This window comes from Capricornis sumatraensis, chromosome 21 (assembly GCF_032405125.1).
Source record: "Capricornis sumatraensis isolate serow.1 chromosome 21, serow.2, whole genome shotgun sequence".
NCBI lineage: Eukaryota > Metazoa > Chordata > Mammalia > Artiodactyla > Bovidae > Capricornis > Capricornis sumatraensis.
The window spans coordinates 36,123,930-36,149,712 of NC_091089.1; the positions used below are offsets into that span (position 1 = coordinate 36,123,930).

Sequence of the window (25,783 nt, forward strand, 5' to 3'; positions counted from 1 at the left end):
GGGTCGCTAAGAGTCGGACATGACTGAGTGACTTCACTTTCACTTTTCACTTTCATGCATTGGAGAAGGAAATGGCAACCCACTCCAGTGTTCTTGCCTGGAGAATCCCAGGGACAGGGGAGCCTGGTGGGCTGCCATCTATGGGGTCGCACAGAGTCGGACACGACTGAAGCGACTTAGCAGCAGCAGCAGCAGCTTTACCATGTTGTGTTGGTTTCTGCCAAACATCAGCATGAATCAGCCACGTGTCCTGATGTGGCCACCTGATGCGAAGAACTGATTCATTTGAAAAGAGTCTGATGCTGAGAAAGATTGAAGGTGGGAGGAGAAGTGGACAACAGAGGATGAGATGGTTGGATAGCATCACCGACTGGATGGACATGAGTAAGCTCCGGGAGTTGGTGATGGACAGGGAAGCCTGGTGGGCTGCAGTCCATGGGTTCACAAAGAGTCAAACACAACTGAGTGACTAAACTGAACTGATACACATGTCCCCTCCCTCTTGAACCTCCCTCCCACCTCCCACCACATCCCAACCCTCTAGGTCATCACAAAGCACCAGGCTGAGCTCCCTGCACCACACAGCAGCTTCCCACTAGCTAGTTATTTTATACATGGTAGCTACTCTCTCAATTTGTCTCATCCTCTCCTTACCCTGCGGTGTCCATAGGTCTGTCCTCTATGTCTGCATCTCTATTCCTGCCCTGCAAATAAGTCCATCAGTACCATTTTTCTAGAATTTTTGGACACTTTCAATAGAACAAGAAATGCGCTTAGTCGCTCACTCATGCCTGACTCTTTGCGACCCCATGGACTGCACCCTGCCAGGCTCCTCTGTCCATGGGATTCTCTAGCCAAGAATACTGGAGTGGGTTGCCATGCCCTCCTCCAGGGGATCTTCCCAAACCAAGACTCGAACCCAGTCTCCTGCAGATTCTTTACTGTCTCATCAACCAGGGAAGCCTGAACAAGAAAACCAGAGACTATAAATGTAAACCTTCTTTCCAAAGTTTCAACCGGGATGTGCCCATAGTTAAATGGTACATTGATTCAATCGCACACTACTGCTGTGTGATCCTCACTTCGAGGTGCAGGAGAGGCTGGCAGCATGGGTCCCATTCAGAAAAAAAACTTATTCTAATGTCCCGGTCAAGTCTCGCTCCTACAAGGTGATTGTTTTACATCAGTTACAGGAGGGTTGGTCCTCCTCTGGTTGGCCATTTTTGAGCAGCTGGAGGAGAGGGCAGGAAGGAAGGAAAGATAGAAGACAACATCTTGGGGCACCTTCTTTCCATTCTTGGGTCGAGCTACCCCTAGATGCCCACTCTTGGCAGGGACCAGAGGAGGAATCCAGATTAGAGACCTGCACGGCACGCTGCAACAGGTCTCCAACTCTCCACGCCCTGGAGAGCTGAAAGCAGCCGGTAGAGCTCCCAAGAACACATCCTACGTGTTTCCCGAAACATCTTTGGAGTCAAGGGGGGACTTGAAGTCTTCGCCAGAGCACACAAGTATCAACAAGTGGCCAGCTCTTGACAGTTTCTTGCTCTAGTGACTTCAAATGGCATGAGTCTCAAGATGGGTCCCACGTGACCAACTGCTGTGTCTAGAACCTGGAGGGCTCACGTGAATTTGCAGCTTTGCTCTTTACAAGCATCAGGGCAATGTCCATCATAACTGAGATAATCACAAAGAAACTCAGATTTGTTTGCCTCTTTTGAGTGCATTTGTGAAAGAATTAAATCATATGCTAGTTGTCTGGAATGATGTTAAGACAGCCAAACTCCATTTCCAATGGGCTTTGGAAATTCACCATGTTTTCCCCTCCAGCGGTACAGTTATCTTCTTCTGGGCCCAAATGTCATGCAAGAAGCCCACAGAATTTTCCATCTGTAACATATAACACTTGGAGTCAAGATGACCAAAAAGCATTACACAAAAGATTAGGACTTCAAAAGAGGGATTAACTCCGGGGAGATGGGTCTTTAAGGAATTAAAGATCACATTTCCATACAAACATCTGCTGGAGGGGAAAAAAATAGCAAGCGGAAAAGTTCCCCAGGGCTGCAGCTCACGTGGGCAGAGTTCCCTCTGGACATACCATGTTTTCTGAGCCCTTAGGAAACACTGAGTGTGCTCAACTGCTGGAACACCGTCTGATCTTCTTTGTATAGCTCCATTTAGGTTTAGGAAAGTGTTTCCGGTATGAGGGAATTTACAGCTTCAGACCACAAAGCCTCCAACGGCACACTTTGCCCGTGAGATGCTGGAGCCCTCAGAAACAGCATGGAGATGCATGAGGGTCACCACAGCTGATCCAGGACTGTAGATCACTTTCACTGCATCTGCTTTCAAAATATCTGACCAGGCAACGTCTCACACCACCCAAGATCCTTAAGTGTTCTTTCATATGCCAAATACTGGCTTCTTGTTCTATTTCCAGCCCCCTGGGGAGTCTCTGTTGGCTGTGAGAAGTTTTGATCTCTTCCACGTGGAATATTCCATGATAGCAATGGTATTCACTTAAGGACATTAAAAACAGGCAACCAACTTTGAAAGTCTAAAGCAAAGAAAATCACATTTGCAACAGCAGAGGGTGAACACAGTGATCTATGAACACGGCCAGGGTGCCCACCGCCCAGGGGTCCATGGTGGGTACTGGGTGTAGAAGCACATTCTCAAATTCTGTACTTCATTCTCTACAGGCCAAGGAAGCAAGAGAGAGCACACTTAAAAATGCTGGTGTTGTGGGTTGAACCTAGTTCCCCCAAAAGACATATTCAGGTCTTAATCCCTGCAGACATGACTTTCATTTGGAAAAAGGGTCTCTGCAGATGTGATCAGTTGGTATGAGGTCATACTGGATTGCACTTTTTGGGTAATGCCTGTGGTAAAGAATCCGCCCACCAGTGTAGGAGATGCAAGAGATTCGGGTTCAAACCCTGGTTGGGAAGATCCCCTGGGGGAGGAAATGGCAACCCATTTGTGTTCTTGCTTAAGAAATCCCATGACAGAGGAGTCTGGTGGGCTACAGTCCATGGTGTTGCAGAGTAAGACACTACTGATCGGCTGAGCACACACAGGACTGAGCGGAGGAGCAGAAGGCCCAGTGGAGGAACAAAGTGTGCAGTGAAACTCCCTTCACTGACTTCCCTTGCTTGACGCACCATGGTCTCCACTCCCCTCTGTAAATCACTTTAACCAACAACCACGGCACGCCCAAAGCTCAGGCTGGTAGGCTGCTCTCTAGAACACTGTGTGAACAGTGAAAGCATGAGGTCAACGTCACAACTCACTCTGCTCAGGAGCCTCACTGCACAGAAAGACCTGCATCACAGGTCTGCGGAATGGCTGATCGCCAACGTGCCTGAAGTGAAATCCGAGGTATTTAAACTAAGTAAGTTAGGACTTCCCTGGTGGTCTAGTGGTTAAGGCTCTGAGCTTCCAAGGTAGGGGATGTAGGTTTGATCCCTGATCAGGGAACTAAGATCTCACATACTTGTGTGGCCCAAAGTGAAAACGACGTATGTCATTTTGTGAGTATTTTTGCCCACTGTTTACTGACCTCTTCCCCTTAACCAAGCAGTTACTGTGAATAATTTAGCAGAGCTGGACCTGGGGCTCGGGGGGCCTGGGGCAGTTAAGATGGCGATGGTGACTGAGCCCTGGCTGGGTGAGCACCCCCAGGGCTGGGTATGCACTGAGGAGAGGGGATGGGCGACAGGAAGTGACAAAGCCCGAGAGACGGCAGCGAGAGAGCCTAAGGGAGCGTGTGAGTTCGCCGGGGCTGCCGTAACAAGGAGCCCGTGTGCCCTGCCCCATGGCTATGGCTTCCACAACAGAAGTCAATCATCTCATGGCTGTGGAGACCAAGGCTCCCCTGAGGGCAGGATCTGTCCCAGCTTCTGGGAGCTCCTTGTCTTGGGGCAGCAAGACAGGAGCCTTCACAAGGCTGTGTGTGCAAGTTCCCAAGGTTCCCCCTTTTATAAGGACACCAGTCATTAGATGAGGGGCCCACCTTCCCCCAGCACAATCTCCTCTTAACTCATTACATCTGCCATGACGTTATTTCCAAATAAGGTCGAATTCTGAGGTACAGAGGGCTGGGGCTCAGCATAAGAATTTTTTGGGGACATCATCCAGCCAGGAGAATGACAGGAGGAATACCAGCTGAGTGCGGTGTCACAAAAGTCCCCTCTGGGGCCCTCTCGTCCTTGCTTTTCCAGGAGAGCACTGGCATCCACGTCCTGGGCGTGGTTTGGGCCTCCCACCAGCCCTAATGATGGTTTCCCTCTCAGACGGCCAGGTACCACTGGTGGAGAAGGTCTGGTCTCTCCCAGGCTCCCAGGGCCTCTCATCAAGCAGCGCTGAGACAGAATTACCAAGAGAAGGCCCTCTCCAATCCCTTACACTGTTTTTTCCTGAGACTCACTTTATTTCCTGTAAATCAAACTGGTTAGAAAGAAGCAACAAGCATTCTCAGACTGAGCGCTTTACAGCAAGGTATTAATACATCTGCTCAGGAGAACCATGGTTGCTTATGTTTGAAAATCATTTTCTCAAAAGCCTCGGGCAGAGTCACAGAAAAAGCCAGCATACCTGCTGTGCTTCTTAAAGAGGTATGGACAGGGACTTCCCTGGCAGTCCACTGGTTAAGACTCTTGCACTTCCAATGCAGGGGGCATAGGTTCGATCCCTGGTCAGGGAACTAAGAGCCCACATGCTTCAAGGCATGACCAGAAAACAAAACAAAACCCTTAATTAAAGAAACAAACAAACAAGAAATGTGGATAATAAGGCTGTAATAAACCCTGCATGCAGTGCTGAGCCAGCGCCAGCCCCCGTTTGTCCCTGGTGGCTACGGTCTGGCTCCTCCTTCCTCCGGTGGCTCAGAGAACCAGGGAAGAAGCTGAAGAAAATCAGTGGATCAGTTTGAGAGCATCTCTGGGAGACACTTTGGTGGCAGAAGAGGTTGGGCCCAGGAAGTCTCAGTGAGGTCTGGAGGTTACTAAAGGCTTCCTCAGGGCTTCCCTGGTGGCTCAGACAGCAAAGAATCTGCCTGCAATGCAGGAGACCTGAGTTCGATCCCTGGGTCAGGAAGATCCCCTGGAGGAGGGCATGGCAACCCACTCCAGTATTCTTGCCTGGAGAATCCCATGGACAGAGGAGCCTGGCAGGCTACAGTTCATGGGGTTGCAAAGAGTCAGACAGGACTGAGTGCCTAACCCTTTCTTCCACTTCCTTCAAGTCTATCCACTCGATGTCCTTTAGGTCTGAGGTTTTGCTGACAACTGGTTATAAACACAGATGATGACACTGATAAAGATGCTTCTCTTCCAGCCTACTGCTGCTGGGGGATGGAGGGGTCTAGTCTTTTAAAAAACAAAGGTTTTGGAAGGAGAAAAGCGTGCTGGGGAAGAAGCAGACATTTCATGGAGTCTCACAGAAGATGCCGTGCATCTGTCAAATCAGAAGGCTTTGTTACAGGGAGAAATGGCGCTGGTGACATATTTCGGCTTTCTAGAAGGCCCGTTCAGAACTGGTGACTGGCTGTTTTGTTTTCTGAAATGTGCTACTTCCTCCAACACATCTTTCAAACTAAACGAAGCTGACAGATCGGAACTGATGAGATGACAAACAAGGTTTTAATTTAGTTATTACCCATTCGCCTAGTTCCCTCCACAATTTTCAATATAAAATGAGAAGTGACAACTTGACTTCAGTTACTGCACTTTTTTTTTAAACATCTTACTTTACAAAGCAGATGAAAGGTGTTGGAATCTTTCATATTTTTGTTTTTCCTACTGAGTTCGTACTTTAGAGAGAGAACCCTCTGGCACACATCTCTGTCTACTATCTCATATCTTTTTAAGTCTCTTTGAAAATTTCTGTCAACGGACGAGACAGACAGGTCCACGCACTGCAAAAAAGTATTTCTTTGCCTGTGCAGAAGGCAATAATTCCCATGGCAGACCCAGGAAGGGAGCACTTCCAGTGCACATGGCAGCCATTGACTGTGTTCAAGGCAGACATTCGAAAACCAGATGACTTCAAAAGGATGTGAAATAATGTTTTGGGGGAGGGTGATGCCCACCTGAAGCCATGGCTCTTGTCTCCCATTGCTCTCAAACATTTTGAGTCCTGAGGCTGGAAGTGCCCAGAGGAGAGGTCCTGTCCTAACAGGACCACGAGGGTCACTGGACATGAACATGTCTTTGGCCGGTGGCTGGTCTTCAGTCTTCACGCTCACTTTCCATTCTGATGCCCCAGCTCTACCTGGCTCTATCTGTTGGCACCTGCTTTGGCCTCATAATGTTCGTTATTTTCAAGGGTGTCTCCTCCCTGAGGGGCGAGATCTGTCTTCACTGCCAGTTAACTTCCCCATGCAGATGAGAGTGCACGCTGACTGGCTCTTCTCTACTAACCAAGCGGCAGCTCCCAGTCCCCACTGACCATCCTCCGAATGTTCAAGGGTCCCCTCCAGATGCCAGGACACAGGGCCCTGGACTCCTTTCTACCACAACATATAGTTTGCTCACACATGTGCGAACAGTTGTTTTAAAGACTTCATGTCATTTCTGGAGAAGGACATGCCAACCCACTCCAGAATCCTTGCCAGGAAAGTCCCATGGACAGAGGAGCCTGGTGGGCTACAGCTCATGGGGTTGCAGTGCTGGGCACAACTGAGCATGCACTTGCTGTGCAGCGTGTGGGATCTTAGTTCCCCAGCCAGGGACTGAACCCTCGTCTTTTGCATTGGAAGCGTGGAGTCTTAATCACTGGATCCTAGTCCCCCTTTGAGTTCTATAATGACCATCTCCAGGCATCTTGGCAAAGCCTCTTTCCTCCCAACATGGCAGGAACCTGAGTCGAGAGGCTCCAACGCTGGACTGTGAGAAGCAGTAGGTGTGCTGGTGTGTGTGTGCCCTGCACGCCTGAGGTGGGGTATCAGAGACCCACCACCCGCCCCTCACCAGCCATCTTCCCAGTCCCTCCCTTCTTAGAGCACACCCAGGCCCCCTGGTACCCAGCACCGCTGCCCTGAGCTCAGCCCTGCCCCGGCCACCTCCAGCAGGATGTGCTCTGCCTGCTGCTCAGCTGCAGTGGGGACCTCTCCTCGACCTTCTCAAAAAGCTGGATCTTCTCCTCCCACTTATCAGCTCTTGACCACAATTTCCTTCTGTCACCTCGGAAATTCTAGGCTCTTTTTGGCGTCCTCCTGAGTTCTTCCTTTCATCTGTCTAAGAACGGTCCGTCCCTGCTAATAAATCAGCTGGAGGTCGGAAAGAGTGCATCTCCAGCCCTTTCATCTTCGCTGGCACATAAAAAGCAGTTCTCACCTAGGCAGGTATGACCAGCTGTCATCTCAGCCTATAGCCAGTGCTGAGGGCTTGCTTTCCTGCCCGAAATTCCAGTTCCTAGATCTTCAGATGAGCTAAAAGTCTTCCTGGTCCTGTCTGAAAATTCCCCAGTGAGACTACCAGCAACTGCATGCTTTCTGGGCTATTTCTGTTGTTTCTGGGTCAAAAGTGTGCCAGGAAAGGCAGCTTCCAAATATGCTAGACACTGGTGATCCCATTAGTTCAAATCTTTTAACTACATCCCTTCCCTGCTTCCCTGGTGGCTCAGACAGTAAAGAATCTGGCTGCAATGCAGCAGACCCAGGTTCAATCCTTGGGTTGGGAAGATCCCTTGGAGAAGGGAATGGCTACCCACTCCAATATTCTTGCTTGGAGAATTCCATGGACAGAGCAGCCTGGCGGGCTACAGTCCACGGGGTTGCAAAGAGTCAGACACGACTGAGCGACTAATACAACACTCACTGCAAACCATGCCAGGTGATTATCTGACTCTGTATCCTCGACAGCATTGAAAAGCAGGGAATACTATTAATTTGACCCACTTTTTGGCTTTGTCATTAATTTTATTTAGGAACTCATGGTTTTATATGTTTATGGTTCAAGAGATTATGAACAAAAACACCAACATAAATAAATGATGAGTAATTTATACTAAAAATGGTACAAGTAAGGTTCAGATTCAGTAAGTAAAAGACACAACAGAAAAGAAAAACACGGTGGTTAAATGCATAAGGCACAGTAATTGTGACAGTGAAGTCAGGGTGGGAGAAAGAAACCCAGAGTGTGTTCTATTTCACGGATGACTGTTGGGTTCATTTTAACTAAAAGCTTTGTACTTAAAATAGAAATGCATACTGACTACGTAAAAATTATTTGACGGGAGAATTCAATCGTGCCATTCCGAAATTGTTGACTAGATATAAAATTATGTTCTTTATTCAAGAGAGGTTTAAAAACTTCAAGAAAAGAAGTCTTCACACACTGCAATTGTTAGTGTTAGTTATTCAGGTTGTACAGTGTATTTTACACTAAATTATAGTGATGCTGGGCCTTAATCATGCCATGAGTCTAAGTTTTTAGCAATTTTCATTTGGTATAGGTTAGAAAAAATTAGTGGGGCCCATATGAGCTTCTGAAAATCAGGAGGAGATTAAGTGAAATGGTCTTGTGGCAGGAACTCCACTCTGGGACGTGTCTCTAGCTACGATCTAGGTCACAGATCAGAGAGGAGGAGCGACCCCCAGGGAACAGAGGTTTGGGGATTCCAAGGGGTCTCAGAGCCCTATTCCTAGCACTACTGTGAGGCTGCCATTAATAGGCTTCACCATTCAATCATAATCTATGCTGGCAACAAAGATTCATGTCCACTTGTCACCAGGACAGTTTTAATGCCAAGATCATATTGCAAGTTCTTTCAATTGCAAGGAGATCAAACCAGTCAATCCTAAAGGAAACCAACCCTGAGTATTCACTGGAAGTGCTGATGCTGAAACTGAAGCTCCAATACTCTGGCCACCTGATGCAAAGAGCTGACTCATTAGAAAAGGCCCTGATGCTGGGAAAGATTGAAGGCAGGAGTAGAAGGGGGTGACAGAGGATAAGATAGTTGGATGGCATCACTGACTCAATGGATGTGAGTTTGAGGAACCTCCGGGAAATGTTAAAGGACAGGGAAACCCAGTGTGCTACAGTCCATGGGGTCGCAAAGAGTCAGACATGACCGAGCGACTGGACAACAACAACATATACATGTTAACCATAATTTTCATTTAACAGCGCTTTCCCGAAGAACAACTCTTTGCTGGAGAAACACATGCTCCCAGACGTCAGCTGGCCCAGGAGTCTGAACTGGCGCCTGGGACGAATCTGCTGGCAAAATCAGGATCCTCCTCTCTTAATGAACATCATCAGAGAGAGAGAGAGCCAAACCCGACTTTAGGCCCAAGATCTAGCAGAATATTCACTGACCAGAGCATGGAGCCCTGGTGAAAACAGAAAACAAAATCCAACAAAGCAGAAAAAGAAACGATGACAAACCTTCGCCAAAAAAACTCAACTGTTTTTCTGTTCAAAGTTTCCTAATAAAAATATATTTCAGTACTATTGAAAATTCAGTTTTAGTCTAAAAAAAAAAAGCCTTGGGTTACCATTAGAGAGCAGCATTTTCTACAGACTCTTTGCATGATTCTGGTGGGAGAGGGGTGGAAAGAATGGTCTGTTTTGGAAGGTTACATGAGATCATGTTCATCTTTACAGTGGGCTTCACTCCGTGAGGTCTGGCCATGCAAAGCGTCCCCCCTTCCCTGCCCTACGGGACCAGCCCCCTCCCAAAGCTTCTGTCAGTACGGTACCTGCCATTCCTGGTATCGTGCTGCCGCATATTCTTGATAAAATGAATCTTCTTAAAGTTCTTTGGTCTGGGCGAACCTGAGAGAGTTCGACATCTGAAAAACAAAGCCATTTCAAAAACACAGTCAGTCGGTCCTAGATAGCTGAGACATCTCCACACAAAGACAGGAAGGAAAGACCAGACCAAAGGTTGAGTCACCCCAAGGATAACGAGGACCTTGCGGCTGGAAGCGGGGAAGCTTAAAAAAACAAACAACAACAACAAAAAACCCAACCCAAAAGACAGACAACTTCCTTGATAATACTGATAATAATTTATATGGCTCTGAAGAGCCAGCTAATGAAAACTATTGCCCTCAATTGCAATAACATAACCTACATGGATTCCAAAGACATTATCCGTTCCTGTCATCTTAAAAAGAATCCTCCCGTATCAACACAGGTATTAGGAACGGAAAACTGCAAATTCAACGAATTCAGAGGCAGAGAAAAACACTGGCAAATTCAGTTTAAAAACAACCCCAAATCATTTTCTGCTATAGCAGGACTCTGGCTTGAATCACCTGGACTATTGCCTCAACACTCAACTAGGCTATGCTTGGAAGTCACAGCTTTACTTTGAATGGGAATCAGAGACCTGGCTAGTGGCTGTTTGTTTTTGTTTTTTTAGATAAATTTTAAATACAGATTTGTTGAACAAATTGACTTGGATTCTAATTAATTTTCCCTAGAATATATGACATGAACATGCACTGCAGGAATAACAGAACAGAAAGGTTTTATTTATGTATATATATTTTCAAAGCTACCTGGCAAAATTAGACACGTAACTGCAATAACAGCTAGGATAAAAAGCAAACTCCCAACAAATGAAAATCTGAAGTTTGGTCTTGTCTTGAGAAAGGGAGCAATGTCCTCTCTAGTTGGGTTTTTGCTGCCAAAATTTTTTGTTTACTTAAACCTTTCTGACCATAGACCCCGAGGGCTGGTTTCTGGGATCACATCAGATGTGTCAAGAAGTGGTGCCCAGGTTCCCAAAGCCACACTGAGTGTCTGAGCTGGGCTGTCACCTGAGTTCAGTCAGTTCTGAACTTGGAGGCTTCAGGTAAGAGAACAGCAAGGTGACCCAAACAGGAGGTAAAGCTGAGGGCAGTGGGGTGTGGGGGTCCTTTGGGGGGCAAAGGATTAAGGAATGTTCAGAGTCACACACCTGCCCCTCAGCTCTGATCTTTACTCTCCCCCGGAGGCCTGACGCGGGCTTCTCAAGTGGTACTAACGGTAAAGAACCCACCTGTTAATACAGGAGACATTAAGAGACATGGGTTTGATCCCTGGGTTGGAAAGATCCCCTGGAGAAGGGAATGGCTGCCCTGGAATGGAGCCTGGTGGGCTACAGCCCAGGGGGCTGCAAAGAGTTGGATATGACAAAAGTGACATAGCACGCACGGAGGCAGGGGCCTGAAGGGAAATTAGGGGACAGCCTCGGTCTAGACCTCAGGGTGTACATTCCCCTGAAACACCCTTACGTGCCCTCCAGGAAGGGCCAGTCTTCCTAGAAGCTGCTTCGTAGGGAGCACTGAAAATTATTTATGTTTTTCCCGTAGAAACAGCTCCTTAAAATAGAATTTATTTTGAAAAAATACAGTGAAGTGAATGAGTGGTCAAAGCAATGACATGGTAGTGTATCTGGTGACTTTCCTCAGGAAAGGGGGGTTCCCTGGGCATTGGGTCTAGAGGCAGGAAGATCCCCTGCCAGTCATGTCCACTTCACTGGAGTGAAGTGTCCACAGCGCATGGCCACAGCCCGAGTGGCCCTGCCAGCATCCACCCCAACTCACTACCAACCCTAGCGATCGATCACTAGTAATATCCCCTGCAACTCTTGTGACAATTACACGTGAAGATTTCTATAAGAGCTTCATATGCTGTCAAGGGATACGTTCAAATACACACGTTCATGTCCATACATATGTGCGTGTGTTAGTCGCTCAGTTGTGTCTGACTCTTTGGAACCCCCCATGAACTGTAGCCCACCAGGCTCCTCTGTCCATGCAATTCTCCAGGCAAGAATACTGGAGTGGGTAGCCATTTCCTTCTCTAGAGGATCTTCCCAACCCAGGGCTCAAACCTGGGTCCCTGGCCTTGAAGGTGAACTCCTTACCATCTGAGCAGGCAGGGAAACCCACTCTTTGGGACCCCGTGGGCTGTAGCCTGTCAGGCTCCTCTGTTTCTCCAGCCAACAGTACTGGAGTGGGTAACCATTCCCTTCTCCAGGGGATCTTCCCGACTCAGGGATCAAACCCAGGTCTCCTGCATTGCAGGTGGATTCTTTACTGTCTGAGCTACCAGGGAAGGCCCATATGTACACACAAGTGTTGTGATTATTATTAAAACTTAACTACAAAGGGTGCATATTTTGTTACTATTTTCTTCCTATATTCTTAAAACTGTAGTTCTGGGACTTCCCTGATAGTCCAGTGATTAAGGCTCTGAGCTTCCAATGCATGGGGTGTGGGGGATCTGATCCCCGGTTGGGGAACTAAGATCCCACTTGCTGTGTGATGTGGCCAAAAAAGTATTAAAAAAAAAAAAAAACCTGCAGCCTTTATTAAGGGTCCTGATTTCTTGGTTTTTAAATAGATTTTTTTAAAGACAGGCAGTGCCCTACCTGAGGGGATGCTATAGATGCTTCCTGTGGACCTCAGGAAGGGTTTGAATCAGGAAAGATACTCACTGGTCCCACTCCCCACTCTGAGCTTCCAAACCCAGATCCAGCCTTCCTGGGGTCCAAGGAGCTATAGCCTCACTCTGCCTTCTCGAGGCCGCACTCGGAAGCACACCCAGCACCTTGAAGGGTCTCAGTTCTACCCGCAGAATGACTGTTAGAATCTGCAGGCCACTCAAGGTCCCCAACTGTCTCTCTCACACACGGCAGAAAGTTCTAGAAATATGTAGTCACTGGCGAGAGAAGGATCCTTGAAGGCATAAATGCTTGCTTCCACGGGTTTCTGGACAGGCGTTCGGGAGCAACCTTACATGCTTACCCTGTGCCCCCGCCCCCCTCCCCCATGCCCCTAACCAGATGCAGAGTTTCCAGGCCCCCGACTCTAGATGAGGGCAGTGGGCTAAAAGCTGGACTGTGATGACGCCCTCCTATGAACCAGTCTCCATGCCTGCAGAAAGAGGTGCTATTACCCTCGGATTTAGACACAAAATCTTTCAGTTTTCAGCTGGAGCCGGAAGTTGGCAAAAGGCCACTGGTGTGCGCTGGCACTGGTAATTACTGAATGGTACAGCAGACGGCACCCCTCAACCCAGACAGGCTGGAGACAGGGCTGGTGGTGATGGCTGCCACACCTGCGGTAGCCAAACAGAGATTTTTCTGGACACCTAACAGACAGCCTAGGTTCTTATTTCTGGGAGACCAGGTAACCACCAGACAATGTGGAAAATCCCAATCTAAACGCTCTCACGGTTAATGCTCAAGTCTTGGAGTTCAAGGCAGATACAAGAAACTAACTTGTGATGTGCAAGAGAAAAGCAAAACTTTTAAAAAAATAATTGAGTGCCAAGTCGCTTCAGTCGTGTCCAACTCTTTGTGACTCTATGGACTGTAGCCCGCCAGGCTTCTCTGTCCATGGGATTCTCCAGGCAAGAATACTGGAGTGGGTTGCCATTTCCTACTCCAGGGGATCTTCCCAACACAGGGATCGAAACTGTGTCTCTTACGTCTCTGTACTGGCAGGTGGGTTCTTTACCATTAGCTCCACCTGGGAAAGGCCCAAAAAGATAACTGAAGAGGTGCTTTATTTCTATCTTAGCATACAATTCTAACTGCAAAGGGACTTCCCTGGTGGCTCAGTGGTAAAGAATCTGCCTGACAATGCAGGAGATGCAGGTTAGATCCCTGGGTCAGGAAAATCCCCCTGGAGAAGAAAACGGCAACCTGCTCCAGTGTTCTTGCCTGGGAAATTCCGTGGACACGTCGAAGGAGCCTGACCCACTGTAGTCCATGGGATCACAAAAGAGCTGGACACGACTGAGTGACTACGCAACAACAATGCTAATGGTCTAGCCCTTGGAATTGCAAGCTGTTTGTTGGCTTGTGTGTGTGTGTGTTTTTAAAGCATTCAGCTATCACCACCCCCAACCTAAGAAACACTTTAAGAGAACTGTGGCATTGGCAACAATTGCCAGGGAAACCGGAAGACTGAGCACTCAGGTTAAAGCAGGTTAAGCAAGGAAGAAACTAATTTCAAAGCTGCCTGCATTAAGGTGTAAATACCCATTTAAAACCATACATTTTAAGTGACACAAAATTAAATTAGGATAGAATTAAATTAAAAACTAATTTAATGAAAGATTAGCTCTTTCTTGTTAGCACTGATTACAGGATACACCTAATTATGCAAAAGGTTTTTAATAGATGCCTTTGAGCAGTTTGTTCTGAGCGCTGACTTTGAAAGCAAGTTGGGCTAATAGCCTTCCGCCCCCGCAGTTCCCAAAACACTTTGGCGTCATTACTGGTACATTCATTTCACAGAATGGAAAGGCTGGTAAGAACCTCAGAGATCAGTCAATTTGTCCCTTCCATTTTACAGGTGGGAAAACGGAGGCCTCAGCATAAGTAAATGAGTTTCCAAAGCCCTGTAAAGTGAAAGTGAAGTCTCTCAGCCATGTCCAACTCTGCGACTCATGGACTGTAGCCCACCAAGCTCCTCCGTCCATGGGATTCTCCAGGCAAGAATACTGGAGTGGGTTGCCATTTCCTTCTCCAAGCAGTTAGTATAAAAATGGGGCCAAAAATTCAAATCCCCTTACTCCCAAACTATTGCCCCTTCTGTGACTTTTATCTCTTAGGAACAAGTTTCTAAGTACATATCAGAATTTTTATCGAAGTATATATAGTTGATTTACAACTTTGTGTTGGTTTCTGGTATATGGCAAAGTGATTCACATATGTATCTCTGTGTGTGTGTATTTATTCTTTTCAATTGTGGCTCATTACAGAATACTGACAACAGTTCCCTGTGCTTTACAATAGGATCTTGTTGTTGATTTTATACATGGTTGTTTGTATCTGCTAATCCCAAATTCCTAATTTATCCCTCCCCTACCCACTCTGGGGCTTCCTTGCTGGCTCGGCGGTAAAGAATCTGCCTGCCAATGGGTTCAATCCTTGGGTCAGGAAGATCCCCTGGAGTTGGAAATGGTAACCCACTCCAGTACTCTTGCCTGGGAAATCCCATGGACAGAGGAGCCTGGCAGCTATAGTCAAAAGAGTTGGACATGAACAAGACAACCTCCTTCAATAACCATGAGTTTGATTTCTATGTCTGTTTCTATGGTAAACATCAGAAATTTTTTAATTAAAGAAAGTCCACTAGGGAAAATCTAAACTTCTTAAACTGCCCAACTCCCTTGATTTTGACTTATTTTTTAAACTTTATATTTACACAACATTTGTTGGAAATTAAGTACAGCACTCTGTAAGTAGAAGCTGGATGAATTTACAGTTAAGGCAAATCAGCCATTCTATTTTTACTCTGACCGTTTGTGGCATCATAGGCCTGAGAGCCAGAGGACAAAGGACGAGCCTGGGCGATGCTGAGAGAGGGTACAGCGGTGATGGGGCATCTGACCAGGAATACGGCACCCGGGTCCTCCTCCGCCCCCTCTCTACCACAGGAATCCCTACGGAGGTGACATTTAGAGCCTGAGATTTTTTTTTTAACCTGGTTTCCTTGGTCACAGCTACCACCTTGCTCGAATGACCGTGCTCCCTGCAGCCTCTCCAAACTCCAGGGCCTTTGCAGTTCTGTTCACTGATGGGCATCAATTGTGCTCAAATGCTGAAGCCACTCGGTGCCACCTGAGGACATTTCTCCTCCACATTCGCTGATTAACTTGGGCCACTTAACAGAGACTGACAGGAGAACACTTGCCCCTGGGCCACACGGATCACAGCCACAAGCCATCAGCCTAACGTGGCCCCAGAAGTTATGAACATTTTCTTTTTTCAATATTTATTTTATTTACTATTTGTTTGGCCATGCCAGGGCTTAGTTGTGTATCAAACCTGGGCCCCCCTGCATTGGGAGCATGGAGTCTTAGCCACAGAACCAGGAGGGAAGTCCCTTGGGTGTTTTCAAAAAGCCCTCAGAAGTGGAATCCGGACTGTCTGGCCCTGCCTTTCTGTTTAGAATGATGTCGGTGATGAGACTCACAGTCACGGATGCTTTGGAGCAGATCCCAGGCCTGTCTATGCTCTACGCTTTATAACCAGGTGGTCTGTGGACATGACCTGTGGCCTGGGAGTGAGGCTCCGTGCAGGGAAGGCGCCGGCCCCAGGGAGACACTCTCCCTCCATCTCAACCTGCCAGCATCCCCCATAAACCCGCAGCACACCATCCTACCTGCTCACCCCCTGGCCCAGCCCCCGTCTTCCCTCAGCTGCTCCTCCACCGGCCAGCCCAGCTGGGGCATCAGTGAGGACTGAGGGGGACGTGGTGTGGGTCCCCTGCACTCCAGGAGGGTGGGGGAACTGAGCACAGAGGACAGGAAGGAGGGCTGCCAGTCAGAAGCCAGGCACAGCTCCGCAACTGCTGTCGCCCACCAGCCCCCCCAAAAAACGATGCCTTGAAAGCACTTTTCTAATCCGGAGGGAGAAACGGAACACTTTCAGCCCTGAGGGAGCACTCATAGCTGTCTTAACCTTGTCCCCAGCACCTGACCATTGCAAGTTAGAGATTGCAATGCCTGTGTCCCCTCTGGAAAAGCCAGAGCAGGGACACGTTCTTCTCCATCAAGCAACTATTTTCAAAAAGAAAGGGTCATAGCATCCGAATTCACACGCAAACTGGGCTATTCTGGTACATGGTTGGGAATTCACAGTTCTCCTTCTAATATTCCAAAGGGTTGGGGTTTCCAAACTGAGTCTGGGGATCAGATTGTCATTTGTAGAATTTAATTCTGTAAATCAAGACCTGGAAAAGAAAAGCAAACTTTGGCCTCCTTCTTGTATTGCAGGCCATTCACATACACATAAATGCAACCAGAAAAACTGACCTCCGTAGAGGGGCATTCTCCTCAATGTCTTCCAGGGTCTCCAAGGATGATCGCTGGGAGATGAGGCGACGTCTGCAGAGAGAGGAAAAAAAAAAATCTAGGTGTTAAAACTGCGTCATGAAATGGATCAGGAATTTCCATAAAGCTAAAACTGCTCTAAAAAATAAAGTCTGTTAAAAAAAAAAATCAGATAAAAGGTGTCTTTAAGAGGCTGTCATACTCCCAGACTGTACCCTGAATGCCAAGCCCATCTTGCCTTGCTGAATCCTGACGTTCTCCCTGGGAAGAAACGAGACGTGATGGAGACATTTTATGCTGCCAAATAACAAAACCAGACAAGGTGCCTCTTACTGCATATAATTTTGGTACTGTGTGTGTACGTGTGTGCTCAGTGGCTAAGTCATGTCCCACTCTTTTGAGACCCCATGGACTGTAGCCCTCCAGGCTCTTCTGTCCATGGGATTTTCTAGGCAAGAATAATGGAATGGGTTGCCTTTTCCTCCTCCAGCGGATCTTCCTGACCCAGGGACCTAACTCGCATCTCCTGCATTGGCAGGCAGATTCTTTACCACCAAGCCACCTGGGAAGCCCATTGGTACTGTGTGCACTTTTTCTAAAGCATTAGATATGTTTTTAGTATTAAAATACTGTTAAATATTGAAATATCAGTGGTCTGAGCCAGCTTTAGCTGATAAGTATTAAATTTTAAAACCACACTAAATAAAATATCAAAATCATTAGGAGGCAATAAATAAAACTTATGGTCTCAGGGACTTCCCTGGTGGTCGAGTAGCTAAGACTCCACGCTGCCAATGCAGGGGACTCAGGTTCCATCCCTGTTTGGAAAGCTAAGGTCCCACATGCCTTGTGGCACAGCCAAAAGATGAAAAACAAAAACAAACAAGCAAAACTTATGGTCTCTGGTTGGCCATGATTTCAAAAGCAACTAGAAACACAGATGACATCATTCCCCTGGGAGAATTTCTCAGCGACCATTAAGAATATATATCAGGACATAACTAGGCAAAACACAAATGCTTTCCAGATGCTAAAGAACTGAAAACCACCTGTCCAAACCTCCTTGATCTTCTTTTGTCCAAGTGAAATAAGAATGGGTCCTAGGTAACTCAGAATATCTGACACAGGGACCAGGTTGGGTGATGGTTGGCAATTTCACAGTAAATCCATTTGAACAAAGACCATCACTTCATAGCACAATAGGTGATTTGGCTGATGGTGGCGGGTAGTGGTGATCAGAAAAAAATCTGATTCAGTCTTTACTTTGGAAAGGACTAAAATTAGAAGGATAAGTCTATTTTATATTCACTTGACAACAGTTAGGTTCAGTTCAGTTCAGTCGCTCAGTCGTGTCCGACTCTTTACGACCCCATGAATCACAGCAGGCCAGGCCTCCCTGTCCATCACCAACTCCCGGAGTTCACTTAAACTCATGTCCATCGATTCTGTGATGCCATCCAGCCATCTTATCCTCTGTCGTCCCCTTCTCCTCCTGCCCCCAATCCCTCCCAGCATCAGAGTCTTTTCCAATGAGTCAACTCTTCGCATGAGGTGGCCAAAGTACTGGAGTTTCAGCTTTAGCATCAGTCCTTCCAAAGAACACCCAGGGCTGACCTCCTTTAAAATGGACATGCAACTATAACAAGGTCTAATTTGTCATCAAGAAAAAAAATGAAATGTTTTTTGCTTTGTTCTGTGTGTATTGTTTCTGACCAACCATGTGGCTACCTTTTTGTTTCACATTTTAAATAAGAAAGGTCATTTCTGCAAACCATTTGAGGGCTTCATTGATTTTCTCAGAGCCTGTCTTCATCTTTTTAAAAAGTATTTATTTATTTGGCTATGTCGGGTCTTAGTTGCAGCATATGGGATCTCTGATCTTTAAGGTGGCGTTCAGGATCTAGTTCCCTGACCAGGGATTGAACCCGGGCCCCCTGCATTGGGAGTGTGGCGTCTTAGCCACTGGACCACCAGGCAAGTCCCATCTTCATATTTTGACATCAAGTCCTTTCTAAAACATTCAGCATGTTCTCCCTGCTTTTCTCTCCAGTGACCCTTCTCTGTCCACGTGTGAGAACTGGAAGCACTCCAACATCACCTTCAGTGTCTTCATGACATGCTGACCTTTTGTAAGATATGCAGTTTTATTCCACAGTTAACTTACACTGAATTTCCATTTCTCTAATGTTGCCAGATTTCCAACAGTCAGCCAGACTGGAGGCAATGGCCTTGGGGAGACACTGGTCTTAACTGAGGGGTGGGGAACTGATTTTATAGGTGGGGATTTGAAAGGAACCCAATTCTTGAGCAAGCAGGACCTGTCTATGCAGCCCCATGAGTCCGGGGACTCGGCTCACCAGGACCCCTGTGACCCTGTGGTTGAAGGAAGGGTCCACTTCATCTACTGAGGTGCAGTTCCTCCGGGTGCCAGGTCTGGCTGGAATGTAGCTGCAGGCTGGGATGGGGGCCTAGTGAGTCCCAGTCCCACCCACCAGAGCTCTCAGAGATAGGCGTCACCACGCTCCCCACCCAAGGGACGGTGTGATGCTACAAGCAGCATGTGTGCTGGGACAGACAGACTCGGATTTCAATCCTGGAGTCTGGAAGCTTTGGGACCTTAGAAAACTTCTTAATCCTTGAGCCTCAGTCTCCTCATCTATGAAATGGGGAGATGAGAAAAACTAAGAGAGAGACATAAAGTCCATGGTACAGAACAGTTCATGACTTGGAGCTCCTGGGTTTTCATTATCACTCCAGTTCCTGCCACTGGGGCTGCACCCTGACCCATAACCCTCCCCACTCAGTTGATGGGGTCAGCTTGGCTCTCTTAGCCCTGGCAGCTCCTCCAACCCCAGCCAGTGTCTAGGTTGTCACTCCAAACACCCTGTGCCTGAGTCAACCGGTGACACGTGCTCCTCCACTCCTACCCCTCCTTCCAAGCAGAACTAGCTTGGTGTCACATGTGCTGATGCAACGGCCACCTATAAAATTAGTGCCCCCACACTTAATACCAACATCTCCTCCAATGGGCATGTGATTAAAATGATAATTTACTCTGTCTACTTCTGGATAATGTTCTGAGTTTTTAAATCAAAAGTGAAATATTATTTTAGGTATGCACCTCTAGATTGTCATTAGACAACCTATTCACAGGCAGAAATAAAGTGTATGGGTTTCGGACCCTGAAAAATCCCAACAAATTCCGTCAAAATCAGGTGACGGGTAAACAGATATTTGGTGTTTGGCTCAACCTGCAACCAGGGTGACTGCAATGACCGTACAGCTGCAAGATCTCCGTTCCTACAATCATCCTGACAGAGGTCAACCAGGAAGCCCTGTGGTCAGCCCTGGGCAGCAAAGATACCACCAAGGTTGCAGGAAAGGCCTAGCAAGTGCATTCTGCCCACACTTCTGACCACACCAACAGCAAGCCTGGCCTGTTGGGACCACAAAGCTGACCCCGGCTTGACTCCTGTCTCTTCAAGGGCTCATATTCAAGGGGGAATCCATGGGACCATCAGCAGGGAATTCCATTAACAATCCCTTGAGCTCTTCTGGCATTTGGGGCTGCCCCTCCTCCCAGCTCAAAAATGGGGAGGCCAGTCCTCCAGTTGCGAACGCCAAGTGAACCCACAGAGGACACATGAAGCCCTGTAGGGTACCTTGAGGCTCAGAGGCTCCTGTCCAGCATTCAGACCTGGAGGTTCACCCTGGAAAACTAGGTCCATTCCCACAAGCACACAATCTGACAATTTCCTAATCTAAAAGCCACACCCAGCATGCTCTTTGAAAAATCATCAAATTAGAATACATCTTTCTATGTATTTATAAGGATTTGTTTTCTAAAAGATATTAAATCAGAGATTCTCTTCATGAGTTGAACAGCTATAAATTCTCTCTTTCTCTCTCACACACACACAGAGGCACTCTTAAGGTCTGGATTCCTTAAAGGGAAAAAAATGCAAAACTCAAATGCCCAACTGTTCCTTTAAATTCAGCAAACGTGCCTCCCGTCTTCTTGAACAGAACCAAGCTATATACTCTTTAAGATGCACATATAGAGCTTGGAAAGAACTACCATGGATCCTTATAAAGAAACCATCATATGCATGTACACACTGCTATATTTAAAATGGATAACCAACAAGGATCCGCAAAATAGCACAGGGAACTCGGCTCAGTGTTACGTGGCAGCTTGGATGGGAGGGGAGTCTGGGGGGGAATGGATACGTGGATATGTTTGGCTGAGACCCATATATACGTATATATGTATGGCTGGTGGATATGCTGTCTACCAGCATATCACAGTGTTAATCAGCTATATATACTCCAACATAAAATAAAAAGTTTAAAAAAAATTGTTATATGGCACCAAGAAAACAAAGATGTGATCCCTGCCCTTCCTGCCACAAAGGGCCTGCCCTGTGGTGATCAATTATCTCTGCCCCCTAACACCCGGCTACATCCTTCCAGGCTGTGTAAGAACCTCTTCCCTTGCCTTCTATCCTCAGAAAGCCCCAAATGGAAGGGACGGCTAACAATAGGTGGCCAGCCTTCACCAGGCACTTTTCACACTGCAGTCTGCCTCATAAACCAAGTCCATGACTGTGCAGACTCCTAACCATTGGGGACAGTTAACAAGCAGAGGTCTTTGCATATTTTAATGACTGATGAGGAATACTCAGTCTTGGACCAAAACAACATGCCCCCTTATTAACCAAGCAGACATTCAATAACAGCCCAAGCATTCTGCGTCGACATCACTACATGGATGGCTGAGTCCTCAGAATTCAGGGTCCCCTGTGTTGTCTGACAACTATCATCTGGGTCCTTCCACACTGACCACCACCACTTTTGAGGCTGATGTGGTTCACATTCAACACTCATAGGTGAGTCAGCCTCCCTAAAGCCCCCAGGCTCATTTTAGAATATTATCCTTTGAAGGCTGGACTCTGCCGGGGCAAGGAAATGCCAATACATGATGTGTTTGTCTACCTAGATATACCTACATGGACCGAATAATTCACTTCTTGTTTGGGCTAATGGTTGACGGTGGTGCAGGTCACCTAGGACCCAGGGCTGGTCACAGTGGAAGTCCTGGCAGTGGAGCCTCATCATAGTGGACACTGGACTCACGGATGTCCCTGCTGACCAGTGAGGCCAGGGCAGGGTCATCCTGGACCCTTTGGCTCAGAGTAATTCCCTTATGGGGTGGCCCAGGGCAGCAGCTTGGCCCCAAATCCAGTGTCAGGTAGTGGGCACCAGCGGGGACAGCTCTGGCCCCTGATTTAGGACCAAGAGGGGATAAAGAAGGTGATCCCTGGTCCGACAAGTAAGTCAGGTTGGATCAATGCTCTCCACCCTGGCTGCACCCAGGGAATGCTCACCATCTCTGGGAGAAAAACTCAAGCTTTGAGAGTAAGAAGGGCCCCTGACCACCTGGGCCAACACATCGCTATCTTGTGTGGCTCTGGTTCTCCCCATGTAAGGAACCCCCTTCCCGGCTATAAGACAGGCCGCTGGACAGGGCGTGAGGCCCCACGGATCGCTCAGCTACACAGGGGATGTGCCAGCTGAGGTCATAATTACCTCAAATCCATCTAGACAGTTATCATGATCAAAAAACCCCAAACAAACAAAACCTCCAACCACAGAAAGAACTTTTTCCTCTAGTCACCAGACACCCATACACTTGTAATTTATTTGCTTTGTTACTTGTGTCCTTCTCACGCTGACCACCTCCTTCCCGTTGGAAAAAAAGTGACGACTCCAGGGGATTTCCCCAGTGGTCCAGTGGTTAGGACTAGGTGGTCCCACTGCAGGGAGACCTGGGTTTGATTGCTGGTCGGGGAATTGTGATCCTGCATACATTACAGTGTGACCAAAAAGGAAAAATTAAAAAACCAAAACAAGTACAGAGATAATAACACGGAAACATATACATTACCATATGTAAAATAGATAGCCAATAGGAATCTGCTATATGACTCAGGGAACTCAAACTGGGGCTCTGTGACAACGTAGAGGGGTTGGAGGAGGGGGGAGGTAGGAGGGAGGTTCAGGAGGGAGGGGACATATGTATACCTATGGCTGATTCATGCTGATATATGCTGGAAACCAACACAGTATTGTAAAGCATTTATTCTTCAGTTAAAAATAAATAAACTTAATTATAAAAAACAAACAAAAAAATGGCCCCTCCCGCCACTGAGCTGCTCAGGGAAGCACTCGCTCCCCTCACCTGTGCAGGCTCAGGGGTGGAGTGTACTTAGCCAACAGCAGGGACTCGATCGAGGCCAGCTGAACAAACTCATAGAGTTCGCCATCAGCAGGTGGGTGTTTGGGGAATCTTCCCAGACAGCATTTTCGTGGCCTTCCACTCAAGGCTTCTCTATACACAGTTATTACTGGGATTTCTCTGTTCAATCCACCAGATTCCAGTCTGATCACCAGAGCCCAAAAATCATCCTCAGAAAGCATCCCATAGCCTCACTACAGTGGGAAGCAGTAGACGGCAGAAGACCCTACCCCTGCAGGAGGTGGGGGGGCAGGGGGGATGGGGAGAAGGGCCAGTGCCCCTAGCACAGCCCAGCAGTGTGCAGGGAGAAGGCCTGATCTGTTTAAAGTGGATTTCTTCTGAGTTTATTAAACATTCATTTCCCACTTGTTTTTTGACTATAAGAGTAATAAGTTTCATTGTTTAAAAAAATTCGAAGATGTGTGAAGTAGAAATTGAGGGAATGACCTGCAAACCCCAGGGTCCAGAGGACACCCTCTAAGAGTCTGGCGTGTGTCCTTTCAGACTTGCTCCTAGTTTCACATATACTTGTAAACATAAATATATATATAAATATATATATATATATACATATACACACACACACACACACACACACACACACACACACACACACACACACACACACACACACACACACACACACACACACACACAGCCTCCTCTGTCCATGGGATTCTCCCGGCAAGAATACTGGAGTGGGTTGCCATGCCCTCCTCCAGGGGATCTTCCCGACCCACAGATCGAACCCACGCCTCTTACGTCTACCTGCACTGGCAGGTGGGTTCTTTGCCACTAGAGCCGCCTGGGAAGCCCTTCAGACGTACACTTTTTACTTATCTGGCTGCATCGGATCTTAGCTGCAGCCACGGGCTTCCCTGGCTTTGGTGCTCGGGCTTCTCTCTAGTTGTGGCACACGGGCTCAGTAGTTGCAACATGTGAGATCAGTTGTCCCGAAGCACGTGGGATCTCAGTTCCCTGATCAGGAATCAAATCCAAGTCCTCTGCATTAGAAGGCGGATTCTTAACCACTGGACCACAAGAGAAGTCCCAGAGATGGACTTTTTATCAGGTAGAGAATCCCTTTGCAAAATGTCATAAGATTCCATCCCTTGGTCAACATATCTCACCTACAAGAGAGGGCTTATTACTTCATTAAGCCATAAAGAGAAGAACCCCTATGAATCCAAGAATCATACTTTCATTGATACAGCTTTTGTGAAAATGCTGGCTTTCAAATACCAGGCTCTCAAGGTCAAGTGCTAACGTTCCACTGCTCTTTCCTTCATTCTCTCACACAGCTTCTGATTGTTGGGGGTCACAGCACCAGAAGCTTGAGCTCCAGACTCAGCATCTAAATTGGGATGATTTTGGTCGTGATTTGGCAAATTTTAAAGCCAAGATCCCAGATGCTTCTGTAGCAGAAATTGTCAGATTGTGCTCCTTGAAGAAGCAAACTGTTTTGCACCAGTACATATGTGTTCACAGATGAAGGAAGAGAAGTCAGCTGCCACCTCTCAACAGAAGCTACAGAATCTTACAGCAAAACGGCCCTGGCTTCAGCCAGAAGACGTGTTTGTTCGTTAGACGCATGCTCAGTTCTGCTTTCCACGGATCTAAAGCGATCTGTCTCACAGCAAAGGTGCTGGTGGAACTGAGTGAGGCCCTAGCTTGCTCATGTGGCAACAGCTGCTTGTCAGACTGTGGAAGAAACTGCAGAGGAGTTTCTGCGATGTCAGGGGACTCTGACACCACAGTCTGGCTGGGCCAGGTCACTAGGCTGAGGTGACTGCAGAACCCCCAGCCTGGACCAGTCAGGCCCTGCAGGGGTATTAGGCAAAGCGCATGGCTGGTTTGCTTGAGCAGGGAAAAAAACCCTCTCCCCTATGGCAGCATAATGCATGTATAGCCAGATCCACCCTCAGAATACTGATGGACACAGTTCACACCTCCAGAGGATCATGGGAGGTTTCCTTGCAAAGGAAGAAAATAGATCATCTTTAATAAAAGAAGAGCTGTGTGGATCCAGAAACAGACCAAAAAAAAAAAAAGGCTAGGAAACTGATTTTCAATCTGACATTTTAAGAGTCTCTAGTTGATGAGCTGGGCAAAGAATCACACTGAGATCAATATACTGAGATCAATATGCTGAGATGCCAATCACCTTGTTCAATTAAGATCTGTTTCTATGTTTTAAAAATTCAGCCATTTATTTCCTGTTTTTGCAAGCATTTATTTATTAATGGAATATCAAATAGCGAGCAGCAAGCTGGATGCTGAGAGACAGCAGTGTATAAATACTGTCCCCTCCGTCATGGAGTTTACATTTACGATCAGGAGGACAGACAAGAAACAAGTAAAATAATTCTAGTTGTGAAAGAGATTAACACAAAGGGGGAAGAAAACAAATGACCTAATAATACTGTGGGGCTACTAGCAACATGGACTTCCCAGGTTGGCTCAGTGGTAAAGAATCTGCCCGCCAAAGAAGGAGCCGCAGCAGACACAGGTTCAGTCCCTGGGTGGGAAAGATCTCCTGGGGTAGGAAATGGCAGCCCACTCCAGTACTCTTGCCTGGAGAATCCCATGGACAGAGGAGCCTGGCAGGCTACAGGCCATGGAGCTGCAGAGTCGGACAGGACTGAGCAACTGAGCGCACACACACTCTCAGGATACATTTAAGTCATCT

At 47.3% G+C, this 25,783-nt stretch overlaps 1 protein-coding gene across 1 annotated transcript in view; it reads right to left on the reverse strand.

Moving 5' to 3' along the window:
• CABLES1 (Cdk5 and Abl enzyme substrate 1) overlaps positions 1-25,783 on the reverse strand; it is a 101,695-nt gene that overhangs the window by 37,824 nt on the left and 38,088 nt on the right. The window contains exons 2-3 of the mRNA XM_068993658.1: positions 16,779-16,850; positions 9,713-9,805 (exon numbers count right to left, since the gene is read on the reverse strand). Of these exons, the coding sequence (XP_068849759.1) occupies positions 9,713-9,805; positions 16,779-16,850 (165 nt within the window). The remainder of the gene's footprint in view (positions 1-9,712; positions 9,806-16,778; positions 16,851-25,783) is intronic.